Raw genomic sequence first — 16059 nt, 5'->3', positions numbered from 1 at the left:
ATTTAATACGCCAATACTTGTTTAGTTTTCCAGTTTTAGACGTCTTTGAAGATGGCTTAGAAACAACACTACCCAATGAATAGGGCTTGTACTTTATTTTGGTATTAGAACACAAAACAAAACTTTCATATTTAGCTGAATTTTTTTAATGTTGAATTTTTTATTAGAATCAATGTTAAAAATGAGTTAAATCAGTGATTCTCAACCCATGTTGTGATCCTTTGGGCTTGAACAGTCTTTTCACAGGGGTTGCCTAAGGTCATTGGAAAATACAAATGATTTTACATTATGGATCATAACTGTAGCAAAATTAGTTACAAAAAGCAATAAAAATAATTTTATAGTTGGGGGTGAGGAACTGTTAGGAATGTTGCAAACCACTGGTCTAAATCAGCATGTGTAAGAAATCTACAGTAAATTTTACATGATAGAATTAAATGCTTCACCTCTGGCAACTTAAAGATAATTTTATAGCTGGACTTTTTTGTGATACAAAAGATACCAGAAACTAGTGGAAGATGTCATAACATCTTTTACAAAGAGAAAACAACTGTTTTAAACATTCTCTTTACAACATATTAAAAAAATAGTTGAGCTGTAACAAGATCTTTGTTAACAGAAGGCTGGTAGAAACACATAAGAGGAATCATGATATAACATGGAGAGAACTACATTTTCCTAAAACTTTGTGGCCTTTAGAAGAATGAGTTTTAAAGTAGAATATCCACCTGTTGACTTTAAGACATCATCAGACAAGTCCATTTTTGGTGGAGAAGAATGCACTGAAAAGAATTGCTCTAGTGGAACGGCACAAATAAACAGATTTACCCCTCCCCACTCTTTCCCATTTAGTCAGCCATGGGAGCACATGTGAATATCAGCACTCAGAAACCATGAGTCTAGGCTCACCCTGAGCCACACGCCAAGTTTTTACTTTATTTTACTTTCTATTTATCTATCTATCTATCTATCTATCTATCTATCTATCTATCTATTTTCCAAGACAGCATTTCTCTGTATAATATCCTTGACTGTTCTGGACTCGATTTGTAGACTAGCTTCACCTTGACTTCACAGAGATCCCCTGCTTCTGCCTCCCGAGTGCTGATATTAAAGGCATGTGCCACCACACCTGGCTTCAACCTCCTCTTTCTAAAATAAACAAAACATAGCCTAGGAAGCACAGGAAAATAGACAGGATCCTTCTTTGTTGCTCAGTTTAGCCCCAAATTTCTGACCTAATACAGTCCTCTTTTTTTTTCAGCCTCCAAAGTATCTAGGGGTATTGACTCATACCACTGTACAAACTATAATAAATCACTGTTGCTGGATTGTAAGATTCAAGGGAGGCAATAGAATGTTACATGGCTGTCAAATGATGATATAATTGTACTGGACTGAATGTTCCCTGCGTGGAATATTGTCTCAGCTCCAGTGCCTTAAAACAGCACCTATATGACCAGGTGCATATTCAAAGTAGAACCTAAAATGTAAGACTGTAAGACTGTAAAACTATCAGGAAAAACATTGGAGAACTACATCTTTAACTTGGAGAACTTGAATCATGTTAAGCTCTTATTGTAAAAGCTTCATCTAAGAGGTTCTGTACAATAATACAGGAGCACCCAAACTTCACATCTCTGAAGAGAAAGAATGGTTTGACTTGAGACATGGCTGTTGAATAAGCGGTGGTCGTTTTTCAGCTCCAGAAGTGGATCCATAAAAAAGATAATGTTGTAAAGAGAATTTGTAAAATTAGTATTGACACTAAATGATTTTAGCCTTCATTATAGTTTATTTTCAGAGCACTTAGGGTGTTGTAAATAGCTATCAGTCATCCTACTTACATACTAAGCACTGCAGTTTTTCAGTGACCTAAGTTTTTGTTTATTACATTAAGCTTTTTTATTGCATTTTTAGCTTCAAAGTGCTGCAGTGTAGATTGGATAAATGCAATAGCTTACATAAGCTGTGCTTATGACTTTAAAATAGAATTGCTCAAAAGTTGCTTTAATTTTAATCAATTAGTAATTACTTTTGAGGCAGTCTTCAAACTTCTGGATTTGTGATCCTCCAGAGAGTTTCCAGAGTGTTAGGACTACAGTACCTGGATGAATGACTCCTCACTCCCACTGAATTGGTGGTTGGGGTTTGAACTCAGGGCTATAGCAAAACCACTCTACTACTGACATAAACCTCTGGCCCTTTGAAAAACTGTTATAATAAAAGTCCTTCTCAGTTTGGGAAGGGAAAGTCATTGAAGAACAGATTGGCTTGAGAATCAGATCAAGATACATAGGCATTCTGTACATCAGTTCCTTTCTACTTACAGCAGAGATAGCAGTTTTTAATCTATATGAAAGATGATAGGGCTGGAGAGATGGCTCAGTGGTTAGGAGCACTGACTGCTCTTCCAGAGGTTCTGAGTTCAATTCCCAGCAACCACATGGTGGCTCACAACCATCTGTAATGGAATCTGATGCCCTCTTCTGGTGTGTCTGAAGATAGCTACAGTGTACTCATAAATAAATAAATACATACATAAATACATAAATAAGTCATTCTTTGGATAAAAGAAAAATGATAAATGTTTCAGAATTAAGGTTTTTTAAAAAATGGTTTTAAATACAACCCAAGAAAACTTGAATTAGGAATCATTGACACTTTCTCAAAATTATAGATACATGCCAGATGTGGTGGCACATGCCTTTAATCTCAGCACTTGGGAGGCAGAGATAGGTGGATCTCTGAGTTCAAGACTAGCTTGTTCTACATAGTAAGTGCCAGGACAGCCAGGGCTACACGGAGAGACCCTATTGTCAAAACTCAGAAGTGCGTGTGTGCGTGTATGTGTATGTGTGTGTGTGTGTGTTAGAGAAAATGTGTTCATGGAAAAGTTAGTGTTGGCATGTTTTTAAGGTCTTATGTTTTTTAAGTATGAGCTCAATTGTTAAAGGCTTCTTGTGAAGAATCTGTAGCTTGTCAGTATTATAGCCTAACTTAGGCTGTTTTCAATGATTTACGTCTTATGGCAGCTAATGTAAATAAAGTATGTGTGGTGAACAAAGTGTCTAACACAAAAGTAGTTGTGTTTTCTCTTCCCTCGATTAGTATCACCTGTTTTATTAGAATCTTATCAACATGGTATATTGGAGAGAAATTAATTATTTGGAGATTTAGATTTTAATGAATTCTTACGGTGTTTTTAAAAGCACCCTTAGAGGCCATACATAATTTACCTGTGAGTAAAGTTATCTCCCTTTCCTCAATAAAATCCTGAGTCCTGGGGAAATATGAAGGCTAGGAAAACTCTTTTTAGGACTGAGTCTCATATATCCTAAGCTGGCCTTGAACTGCTATGTAGTCAAGGATTATCTTGAACTTCTAAGTTTCCTTCTTCCTTCTCTTGAGTGTGAATGCTGGACTAAGACATGTGCTACCATGCTGGTTTATATAGTACTGGGAATCAAATACAGGGCTTCATATTCTTTAGACAACTGAACTCTGTCTTCAACCTGAAAACTCTCGGTGGTGTTATATGAAGAAAATAAAATGGAGAAAGATTAAAAGTAATGATATGTCAAAGGAATACAAGCCATTTCAAATTATTAAGTGTTAAAGAAAAGGAAATGAACAAAATTTTCCTTATTTCATTTTGGTAAGTTTGTTCCCAGTTATTTTTATGGCTTCTTTAATATTATTTATTCCTGACATATATTCTTTAAATAACCAAGATGTTAATTCAAATGACATTTTAAAGGTCATCTAACAGGTAATTACAAAGCTGGGACAGTAATCTTGGGTAAATAGAGGTCCTTAGATACTCCTGATGATTCCTCTGAGACTGACAGGGGTGGGAATTCTGAGGATAGCCATTTTTCCTTTGTTTCTAATAAGTAATATGAATGGGATAGAATATAGTCTCATAGTGCTTTAGAAAATGTGCCCTTTGGAGGTTGGAGGGGTAGAGGGTCAATGTATCTCTAGCCCTATCTAGAAGTCACTGGCCTCACTACTCTCAGGAGGCATCCTGTCTCTGCATGTGATTGCTGGGATTATAGGCTTGCAAACCTCCATTCCTTGTTAGATAATGACAAGCTTTTTTTTTTTTTAATACATCTGAATGTTTATATGTATGGGGCACATGTGTGTTTTGGTTGATTCAGAGGACAACCTTGGGTATCATCCTTAAAAACACCATGCACCTTCTTTGAGACAGGGTCACTTACTGTCTTTGAGCTCACCATTTAGGCTAGACTGGCTGGCCAATGAGCCCCAGGGATCTCATTGTTTCTGCTTCCCTGGTGTTGGGAATACAACTGAGCCATCATAGCCAGTTTTTCACTGGGTACTGGGGCCTGAATTCAGGTTCTCATGTTTGTATGACGAGCACTTTACCACCTGAGCTCTCTCTCTATCCTTTGATGATGTTAAATTTTATGTACCACAGTGGTAGTTACATGAACTCATGAGGAAACCAACTCTATTACGTATTTTTTCAAAGATTACATTCAGGAAATTGTATGACTCCAGAGCCTAAGTTATCCAATAGAAGAAGGTCAGATCAATGGAATTAGAGGTAGTTGTGAGCCACCCAAAATGGGTGCTGGAAACTGAATGTTGGTCCTCTAGAAGAAGAGAGTGCTCTTAACCACTGATTGATGTCTTCAGCCTGTTTTATTGAGTTGGGGTCTCACATAGTTCAGGCTGGCCCTGAGCTTGCTTTGTGGCTGAGACAGACTTACATTCCCAATCTATCCCCCAGGTGCTGGGGTTATAAACATGCACCACATCTAGGTTCAAGTTCTTTCTCTTTAGAATAATGTTTAATGTCTGATGTCTGTTTACCAAAATAACTGACATCAGGCATTCTTTTATTTGTGGGAAGATGGTAATGGGTATAAAGATATGTCATATATGGGTTGCTGTTGTGTTGAAATTTTTTCATAATATGTAAATAGCCATATTGAAGTTGAGGGCGGGATACTTGGATCCATAGAAATGCTGCAGTCAGTAGAGGGTATATCACTGTAGCCCAGGTGTTTTGGGAACTCAGAGGTCCAGCTGCTCAAGCCTCATGAGTCCTGATATCACAGGTATGTGCATTCACTTAAGGCAAAATATGCTATGGGTAAGAAAGATCGGAAGAATTAGTGTTGGAGGTTAATAGTAAACATGTTAAGAGGAATTGAAGTGGTGTTTGTAATCGCTAAGTTATGGTTACTGCATACAGAATCTAGAGAAGCAATTATGAATAAACCATTAGTGCTTTTTGATGGAAGCTAACTTTTCTATAAAGTAGCAAAATGGGTTGTTTTTGAGAATATTGATGTATTGTGATCTTTTAAAAAATTAAATCTTGTCAAATGTAATGATTTCTAGATTTTGATAGAAAGGTTTTTCTTAAATAATGTTTGTCATGTTGATCTTGAGTATATGGAGCTGGAATCGATCTTGCTACAATGATTAATTGTCCTATTTCTTATTTGTGACTAACCAAAGTGTTAACCAAAGATTTCCAATGAATTGCAAGGTTCTGAGTGGATTATAATAATCAAGGATAAGTAGACGTTAGATGTATATGTGACATCTTTACTGCCTTGAGTTGTGAGATAACATTGTTCTCAAAAAGAAGCACTGCACATATGAGTTGGTTTAGACTTTTAAAATAATCCACCATTTCTTTCCATGTGTGTGTCTTGCAAGGTGGTCAGAAATAAACGTTGATTTTATCCAAACAAATTGTTTAGGATGCATATTACTGAGGTGCTCCTTCCTCATACCTGTACTAGGTAGCTCTTGGGAAAACAGAGGTCTGTTCTTCAAATAGAGATTCCAAAACCTATTAAATAGAAAGAACAGTATATATTATATTATGCAATAAACTCAGTATTTTGTTTGAGTTGCAAGTCTTTAGTTTGATAAGATTTTATTTTTAATTATTTGAACTTCTGTACATGCATGTCTTGATACAATGCACATTCCATTTCATTCCTACAACGTCTTTTCTACTTGCACATTTCTCTCCCAACTTCATGTGTTCTTTCTCTCTTTTGAAGCTCTGAGCCCAGTGTTGCCTATATAAGCGTTAGTATAGGAACATCTGCTGGAAAATGAATAGCTTTTGGGGGGCACATCCCTAAAGAAAAGGTTTTTTTCCTCTCCTAGCATCCATTAGTTGCCAGTGGTCCTCATTCAGGGATGGACTTAATGGCCCCCCTGTATCCACTGATCTCATGCAAGTGTTACTACGAATTCCCAGCTGCTTTGAGCTTAGTTGTGTAATGGGCCTGTCATGTTCAGTCAGCTTATATTGCTTTGCTGTGGATATCTTTTACTTGTAGCTCTTTCATCCTCTCTTCCATGATGATCGCTGTGCCTGGGCTTTGTAGGCACGTTCATTTAGAACTGGGTAGTAGGGCAGTCTTACTTTTTAACACTCAAACAGCTGTGGGTCTCAATTAATTACCATGTGCAAGAGACACTTCTCTAATGAGGGTATAAAAGGGTAGTTTAATATGTGTATGAGATTTGCTTGTTTTAAACTTAAGCTCTTCTGATTTATTTTTCCTGTGAACATCTACTTGCTATTATGTTCATTTTTTTTATAACATTGAAAAAAATACCTAACAATGGAATGCTCTGCCTTTTAAAACTGTTAAATAAACTCAGGTTATTTTGGTAAGTATTTTTAAAGTACTGTATGTGGGGCTTAGATATTTTTAACCCAGTTGTGTTTTTACTTTTTAAAAAACAGTAATTCATTATTGCTAAATGTGTTTGAAAATGAGATGTTTTTTCATATAATTTGTAAAATCCCCATATAAGCAGTTCTGAATAACCTGTTTGTAAGTTCTAAACATTAGGTGTCATAGAATATCATAATATTTTCCATTAGAATATGAAATGTTTTCTTTTTGCATGCAGCTTGACATTAAAGATTTCCTAAACTAGAACATGCCTACAGATGAATGGTGTCCTTATTTAAACGTATTTCTTCAGGAAGCAATGGTTTTGTTGTTGTTTTTTAGAAGAATTTTGTTGGTAACTGCCTTGTTTAATAGTTTTGAGTGTTGGAGATTTTAGCTTAAAAGTCACTTACTAAAAGTGAGCTTCAGTATTGTATGCAAATTCATTTCTATTTCCCTGAAATGGAATTCTGTAAACTTTATTCATTAATATCTGTTAGCAAAAAATGGGTTGTTATTAGTTGATGGAGATGTCATTTAGTTATGGGTAATCAAAAGTACGTACTCTGAAGGGTAACTCAGAGAATTTTATTACATTTGGGACAATGCAACTTTCATTGGGAAAATTTAAGCTTTTAATTTATTTAAGCTTTTGAGAGTCTAAATAGCATCAAAGTGGGATAAAATCCAGGAAGTTCTAGCTTGGATCTGCAAAATCATGCTTTGACTTCCGGATTCTGAGAAAGAAGTCCCTAGATTCCTTCTGTAGGAATAGGGACTAGCCTCTTGGTACAGTAGAAAGAACTTGACCTTGCTTCATGGCTCCAGATTTTTAGGAATACTTTAAGCTTTGTTTTAGAAGTTGTTCAAGCTAACATTTCTCAAAGAATATTTGGTATAGTTTGCAGTTTTCCTCAGTGTAATGCTAAAAGAAATGGCTACCTGGACCAGTTGCAGTAACTTCAACTGTACGTTAAGCTTCATGAGAAAGGGAATTAGTTGCTTACACTTGAATAGACTCTATCAAATTCTGATATAATTAAAAGTTTAGCTACTTACGGATATTTCACTTGCTATTTTGAGAACACTGAAGGCAAAATTTCAAGTAAGTGTATTTGTTGTTAACTCTATGGAATTTTGTTCCTGACAGTAGTTCGGATGTGGCGTAAGTGTTACCCAGGGGTTCATGTGGTTAAAGCATATCTACTGTGACTGAGTTAAGAGCTGTTTTGGTGCCTTTAAGGCAAAACCTACTTTTAAGTCTTTAACTTAGTTGCAGAACTGCCTTGGAAGGTTATTATGAGACCCGATCTTTTGACTCCATATTCCAAGATAGGTTCACTTCCTCTCACATGTGCTCCCAACATTGTGATAACTATGTTATATTATATGCTAAATCTACTTTTAGTCCTTTACCAGAGGGAAATCAGTGGAGCCCACCTGGTTTAGGACTATGACTCACCAGACCACAAACTAGAAATAATTCCAAACAAACAAAACCCCTCTTCTCTTATAAAGGTAGGCAGCCTCAGCTGTTTTGTTTCAGTAATGCAAGACAGACTAATGTATTTGCCACCTAAAAATACTTGGACCATGGATTTTTAAGAGGAGACATAGCACAATCAAAATCGATTTCAGATGTGGTGAATTCAATGTATAATGCTTAATTAAGAGACCTTGGAGCTGGAGAAGTGGCTTAGGGGTTCAGGGCACCGAATTGCTCTTGCATAGGATGGATGCTCAGCACTTACAAGGTGACTCACAGCCATGCATAACTCCAGTTCCAGCCACAGGTGCTCTCTTTAGGCCTCTGGACTATCTGCACATGGCCCACATACATACACACTGGCTAAACACTGAGACACAGAAAATAGTTTTTAAAGAGCTTTAATTCTATAGAAGCAGATTTTCTTTACATATTCTTCCACATATTCTTTAGGGTGTTATAACTCAGACATCCTCAAATTCACACAGGCTGTCTCTGAAAACTTGCTGTTTGTACCAGGTGAGTGCTATGATAAAAGTATTTACAATTTCATTTAACAATAGAAGGAACAGGGCGTGTTTCTGTGATCTTGAAGAGGAACAGTGGAAGAAGCAGAAAATGGGCTTGAGAGTAGACATATTACTCCATTGTCAAGGGTGTATAATAAGAAAGATGGAGTAGAAATTATAGGCATAGTTGTAATTGGCAACATTCCAAGAGAAACCTGAACCCATGGACCAGAAACCGTCATTTGAGAGAACTTGAGTTTACCTGCTACTTTGGAAGTAGCATATGAATAGGGGTCTGGGATGATTGATCTCATTAATGTGTGTTAAAGAGCAGTTTAGCCTCTTCTGCTGAGCTGTGTTTCACCCAAGAAAGAAGGTATAAAGTATATAGGAAATAGTATTCAGCACATCAGACAATGGAAGAAGATACCACCATAAATATTGAAATAGTTCCAAGCTTACCAAATTGTCCCTTCAGGTTGGAAAAGACAGCATTCTAGGAAAGGAATTCTGAAGATTCCCCATAGATAGTCTAAAGTATTTAATTATAGAGGAATTTTATAACTGGAAGAATCTAGAACATTAAACAGCAACCAATAAGAAAAGTTACCAGAAGGAAAACAAAAAGATGGAATTAAACTATACTTCATTACTTGGCTAAAGATTCTGACCTTTTAAAAGCCACATCGTATAGTTTGTAATAAGAGCAAGAAAGTTTATCAACTCTTGTTTAAGAGTATGTAGTCTAGAAACATCTGTTTCTTACCACTAAGTTGTTTAACTTCTGGACTTCATTTGCCAGATTAAGATAAAATGACTACTATGTATGTCATAGGATTGTTATGAAACATAGTAGCAACTTAAAATAATTCCTGGTATATGCTATGTAGAATAAGCCAAATAGGTCTGGAGAAGAAGTAATCATCTAAACAGTACAGTGTAGCATCTTATTTAATGCTGTTGAGATGGTTAGGGGATGGCTTTGGGAGTGGAGATGAGACTCAGTGGTGGATTGCTTGCCTAGCATGCCTATGCCTAAGGCCCTGGGCTTGATTGTTGTTGTCGTTTTGCATGTTCCTCCTAACCTACCAAAGCAGTTGCCTCTGAGAAATACTTAGAAGTCAGGAGGTGTGGTGGACTGGAACAGAAGACTGCATGTTAGAAGTCTTGAATTTTAGCATGAATTTTCTGCAGATGTAACGGAGGAGTTTAAAAATGTGGAGAGGCTTTTGTGTTTAGATTTTTAACTTGTACTTTTGATTTTGTTAACTCTGTAAACAGGTTGGCAGGTTGAGAGAACAACATAATAGCTAAACTTCAATCATTACCAACTCATGGCCAGTTTTGACCGGCATATTTAAGTATGAGAGGATTATTTTGAAGGGAGTCGAGGAGTGTAAGTCATTTGAGGAGTAAACGGCTTTATATGCAGCTTTACTATCCCTGAGGGTATGCTGTTCAGAAGTCCAGAAAATCCTACCATCAGTGTTAGGAGTGAGATAGCTGGTAAGCTCAGCACTTAAGCCAAGGTCATACTCTGAGTGCCCTTCAGCCCAAAACCAAATGTAGGAAGACTTCCTGGGTTTGTCAGGTTTCTGCCCAGTGAAGTGACCTGTTTAATTTCTGTACCTAAGTTTAGTATTGGCTTGGACAAGACTTACCCAGATATCTGAGACCTTTCATGCCCTATATCCCCCACTCCTTTTGCCTTTCAACACAGTTGGCCATCATCATGAGTTGAGGGCCCTTAACAATAGTGAAGATCCTTCCCATATCTTTTATAACTGCTGTCAGCCTTCATCTTAATATCTGTTTCCCAAAACATAAGCCCACAAGTTGGTAAAACGTGAGTCTTGAGCATGTCTAGGAAAGAACTGACCTCTGATCTCAGACTGCCTTTCTTTAAAAGGTCTGTTATATAGCTGGCTTTGGCTGATATTTGGATATTTAGGTTTAGGAGAATTTTTTTTTAGTTTAACTTTGGTTGAATATCTGCTTTGGAGAGTCTGGACTTTTGGTATGTACTGTGTACCTATATGACCAGTCTTTCAAGACTGGACACTTGAATATGTTGACATAGTAAAATGTATTTCACATGTTACACTTTGGTTGGAGAAGGCATGTCTCTGAGGAACAGGATCCTCAAAGTTTGAATCTAGTGTGTCTAGTTTCTTCTAGTCAGTCTTTTATTATTTATTTATTGGCTGTAGGAGATCATAGCCGTAAATGGGCTGTATTCTAATGAGTTCCATGTTAATGAATCACTTGGATTATGGATGGCCTTAAGAACTCTTAACATTAAGTATAATCACAAATCCTATACAAAACTTAATGATTTTAATAGCAAGTAGTTTGTCAGAATTCATTCATGTCTATGTGAAATAAGAGCCTAGTGGGATGGTATGTACCTGTAATTTCAGCATTTGGGAGGCCAAGTCTGGAGGATTGCAAGTTGATGAAAAGTTTGAGCTACAAAGTAAGACCCTATTTCAGATGAACAAAACCAACCAAATTAGGTAAAACCCTTTGTTTGTTTGTTTGTTTGTTTGTTTAAAGTGTTTACATTCTAAGTGTGTACTTTTTCAAAGACTTTGACAAATGGAGGATTTATGAATTAAAAAAAATCTAGTTTTGCTGGCGTGTGGCTCACATCTATGATTACACTTTGAGTTCCTCTAAAATAAAACAGATCTGACCTTTTCACTTTTTCACTTTATATACTGAGAAAATGTCAGTTGTTTCTATATCCAGGTGTGCCCATTAACTAGAAGAATAGAACCATAGATGCAGCTGTACTTGTCAAAGATTTCTTCCTTAGGTTTAATGACAGAATGGTAGCAACTTAAATTTATTAGTTGTGTTTAGTTCTTTAAAGTAGGTGAAACACTAAGATCACTTCGGTGTATGTAGCGACAGTGGGAGTTGTTAGGAGTTGTTACAGATTCACAATAGCTTTTCTAAGTGTACACAACAGCAAGAAACCAAAGTGAGACTCTAGATCTGGGCAAAATAAAAATTGAGAAGACACAGGATAGTTAAATCTTTATGTGAGTTAAAAGAAATCCTCTGAAAACAGTACCTCATAGAATAATTGGAGGTGGTAGGCAATATTTAAGGCTGTCTTGCTAGTTCTGTTCTGAAGACAGTGTTTGGATTTCTCTATGGCATTATATACATAAGTTCAAAACACTTATCTCTGGTTCTGTATCTGTCTTCTCTTTCCTCTATCAGATCTGTGTCAGGTTAAAGCTTTCCTTCCATCATTGACTCTTTGAGCAGAGGCTAATTATTTGGAAGTGTTGCCAAAGGGACCTAATGGCACTGGGGATAAATGATTAAGTGTCTCAAGGGCCCCTGACCAATACTGGGATTTCCTTCACCCAATTAACTGAAGTGTAGAGACTTGATTAAAATAGGTGATTAAAGGTTTCATACAGTATTGGTACTCGTGGGTAAGTTAGGTATATTGTGAGAGTCTTGGCTAAGGATCAATTTTCTTCCATTAATTTCTACCTTATTAATGCTGTTGATTCTCAAGGTTATAATGAATATGTTTGCATTCCTATAGCATGAAGTTAACTTGACTGACAGGAAGGATTTGTAAAATTTTGATGCTGAGCCTTATTTCCAGCATGTGATTTTCAGTTAGTCTGTAGGTGTGGTGATATCCTGGTCTGTACTCTACACGCTGAAGTGCCATAGCAGTGTGGCTCATCTCAGTTGATTGAATATTTTAAGTGTGGAAACAGGTACTAGTTACTTCTCTGTAACTAAAATGGTGCACAAAGGCAGCCTGGTCCTAGTTTTATAAAAGCCAGGTGTAGTGTTTGCTTGCTGTCTTTGGCTTGTTGATGTTAACAAGTTGAGCCTAAAATTACTCTTTTTCTTCTCTTGTATTTTTTTTTTTTTGTTGTTGTTGTTGTTTTCTTTTCTAGGCAGGGTTTCTATGTGTAGCCTTGGCTATCTTGGAACTGCTTCTGCCTCTTTAAGGCTGGGATTGAAGCTGTGCACCAACACCAAAACCTTTAAAATAAATCCTTGAGGAATTAAGGTTCTGTTCTGTTAGGTGCCCTCCCCCATAGTTCTACTTTCTGCTACATATAAACCTGTGGGAGTGCTTATTTGATTTGGTTTTTGGTCCTAAGCATTACTAGGGGGCATCACTACATTGAAGAACAATAGTTTTACCAAGAATATTTTCCTGGGGAAATGGAACCTGTTGGGACACACTAGCTAGATTCATGAATGAAGTAAATCAGGAAACTTGGTGAACTAGCTCTAAGATCTGGGAGAAGCCGACATAGGCCTGCTAAAATGATGGTGATGATGGATAAATTTTTTTACATTTATTTTTATTTCATGTGTTTGGGCATTTTGCCTGCACATTATATGTCTGTGCACTGTCTATGCACCTTGTACCCATGATCTCAGAAGAGGGTGTCAGCCAGGTCCCCTGGGTCTGGAGTTAGAGGCAGTTGTGAAGGGCCATGTGGGTGCTGGGAACTGAACTCTGGACCTGGCAGCAAGTGCTTCAATAGAGCACCGAGTGTTCTTCATAGCTGAACCATCTCAACAGACCCTATTAACTTTTTTTGCGCATGTATGCCCCTGCCCCATGTGTACCCAAAGATGCCAGAAGGAGGTGTGGGATTCCATGGGACTGGAGTTACAGATGGCTGTGAGCTGCCATGTGGTGCTGGGAATTGAACCCAGGTCCTCCACTTCCTTGAACTGATGAGCCATCTCCCTATCCCCTATTGACATAATTCTTAAGTATGAAACAAGGATTTGTATTTTTTACTATTCCATCTTTTAGCTATGTTAATTAAAATCATTAATACATATAATTTAAGTATCTTCAAAAAACACACAATCTCATTTAGGATATTATAACAGCAATATTTGGCAGAATAAATTTAGTACATAAAACAAAACAAACCCAGGACTGGAGATGTAGCTCAGCGTTAAAAGCACTTTCAGCTTTTACAGAGATTTTGAGTTTGGCTTCCAGCACCCATACTTTGAATTGTCAAAATTGCCTTCAACTTCAGCTCCAGTTGAGGTGATGGCCTCAGCAGGGATGGCATATATTTACATATGCACAGACACACAGCAATAAATGTGGAAAGAAATCCCAGCTCAATAGGATGATGTATACAAAACATGGAGTGTACTTGCCCGATGCTGTATAAGCCATGAAAGTACCTGTGTAGGGCTTACTTACTTTGGTGGGGAAGAGAGTTCATTGTGTTCACCTGTGAGTTGCAGTACAAGTGAGAAGTATACCTAGTAATAAAAGATGTTGCTGCCTGTATGTATGTATATGTGTATACATTTATTAAAGATGTGATCTACGCTGATCTCTAATTCCTTCTACCTCCATTTCTTCAGTACATCTTACCAACATGTGCTACCTCCACCACCAGGAACTTTGTTTTGTTTTTATTTTCAACTCTGTAAATTAGGTCTTTGCATATAGTGCATACAAATTTACCCTTCTGTGGAAATAATCCTAAACTCTATTGTGTGGGGTTTTTCCTGTTCCTTCAGATATCCAGAAAGTGGTATACTAGAAATGAATGCTAAGGATATTCGACCACGAGCAAGGACCATTTTAAAATGGAATGAACTAAATGTTGGTGATGTGGTAATGGTTAATTATAATGTAGAAAATCCAGGAAAAAGAGGATTTTGGTATGATGCTGAAATTACCACATTGAAGACAATATCAAGGACCAAAAAGGAAGTTCGTGTGAAAGTTTTCCTGGGGTAAGGAAAGTTTTCATGGGTTCTCATCACTGTTACTCTTGTAACTCAATAAGGAGTGTAATTCTCAGATAGGAAGTGCATATTCTCATTGAAGAAGAGGGGGTTAGAGAGAAATTTTCATCTTAGAGGGGAATATTTTTATAAACTGAGAATTTTTACTAAAACTGAATGTATATCTTCATTTCTAAGGTCTTTTGGAGACTGATATAAAAGCATCTTACTAAGGAAATCTGTGCTTCGTTGAGTTCTTATAGTTGAAACAGTAATACACAACTGTAACATATTAGTGTATTACTGTAGATGACAGCTTCACCTTTGTTTTCTAGCCTGGGACATTTCAGGGTTTTCCTCAAGTGGAACCAGTGGCCACGATTTTATACAGAGCTCTACATGGGGAAGTTACCGCTCTCTCTGCTTCCTCTCAATTTTAATTGACTGAATAAACACTCATTTGCTTTTAAAAAGATAGCATGTATTAAGGAGTTTCTAAATTTTCATTTTAAATTTTATATGTATTTTTATCATGAATTTATACCAGATTTATTGTATTGATCAGTGAAGAAATTTAGCAGGCCACTAACAGATTTCACTTCTTAAGAGTGAGCCAGATTTATATATTGTTCATGTTGTATTTAACTGCATTCATGGCAAAAGGTGACAAATCTAGGAGCAAACATTTATTATGGTTAATAGAAAGCAAGGCTAGGTAAACTATAGCCCACTAGCTGCTTGTGCTTGTAAACAAAGTTTTATTGGAACACAGCAGTGCCCGTTGATTATTATCTATGCTGGGTTTGTATTTTAACAGCTTTGTTTGTGAATCTGCAACTGAGGACATCTGACTGCACAGCTTAAACTGCTTCTTGTTTGACTCATGGCAATAGTTGATAACCCTGAGATAAGGATAAAGACTATTAGGACCTGCCGAAGAAAGCTTTTACTTTTTTTTTTTTTTTTTTTTTTTGTGTGTGTGTGTTAGAGTATTAGAATTAAAGCTCATATTTAAACATATTAAAACGATTTCAGACCTTTCTAGAGAAATACAAATGTGATTCTGTTACTCAACTAAGGATGTAACTGAATTACAGATTTCTGAATAAATTATAAGTTACATATGTATACAAATCTGAAGAAGCCACCAGAATTACTTGTCTGTATAGGGAACCTTATGGTATACTTGATTGTAGGAAGCATAAAAAATGTGCCATACAATAGTAAATACCGAAACTCATAGCATTGAGTCATAGCATTGAGCTTATAAAAAAAAAAAAAAGAACAGTATGAATATGGTGGTCCCTTAAAATCACAGCACTGAGAGGCATGGTTTGAGGATAGGAATATATTTCATAGTTTAAAATCAGAGATTACATTATCAGATACCCTGCATATTATATTTATATTATGATCCAGAACAGCAAAATTACAGTGATAAGTAGCAATGAAAATATTTTTATAAGCCCAGCACACCCCCAGCACTTGGGAGGCAGAGGCGGGCAGATGTCTGAATTCGAAGCCAGCCTAATCTACAGAAAGAGTTCCAAGACAGCCAGGGCTACTTGGAGGAACCCTGTCTTAGAGTGATGATGATTTTATAGTTGGTGGTCAC

At 36.7% G+C, this 16059-nt stretch overlaps 1 protein-coding gene across 3 annotated transcripts in view; it reads left to right on the top strand.

The window, feature by feature from the left end:
* Positions 1-16059, top strand: part of UHRF2 (ubiquitin like with PHD and ring finger domains 2) — a 64318-nt gene that overhangs the window by 28427 nt on the left and 19832 nt on the right. For 2 of the 3 annotated variants that reach the window (XM_080913233.1, XM_080913232.1), the window contains one exon: positions 14235-14453. In XM_080913233.1, coding sequence (XP_080769359.1) covers positions 14235-14453 — 219 coding nt within the window. Of the gene's footprint in view, positions 1-11102; positions 11201-14234; positions 14454-16059 lie in introns of those variants that run through there. The other variant, XM_080913234.1, reaches the window with a different exon arrangement.

The sequence above is a fragment of the Micromys minutus genome (genome assembly GCF_963924665.1).
Source record: "Micromys minutus genome assembly, chromosome: 2".
NCBI classification, from domain to species: domain Eukaryota; kingdom Metazoa; phylum Chordata; class Mammalia; order Rodentia; family Muridae; genus Micromys; species Micromys minutus.
Note: the sequence above shows the minus strand (reverse complement) of the source record. Positions and strands in the feature narration are given on the sequence as shown.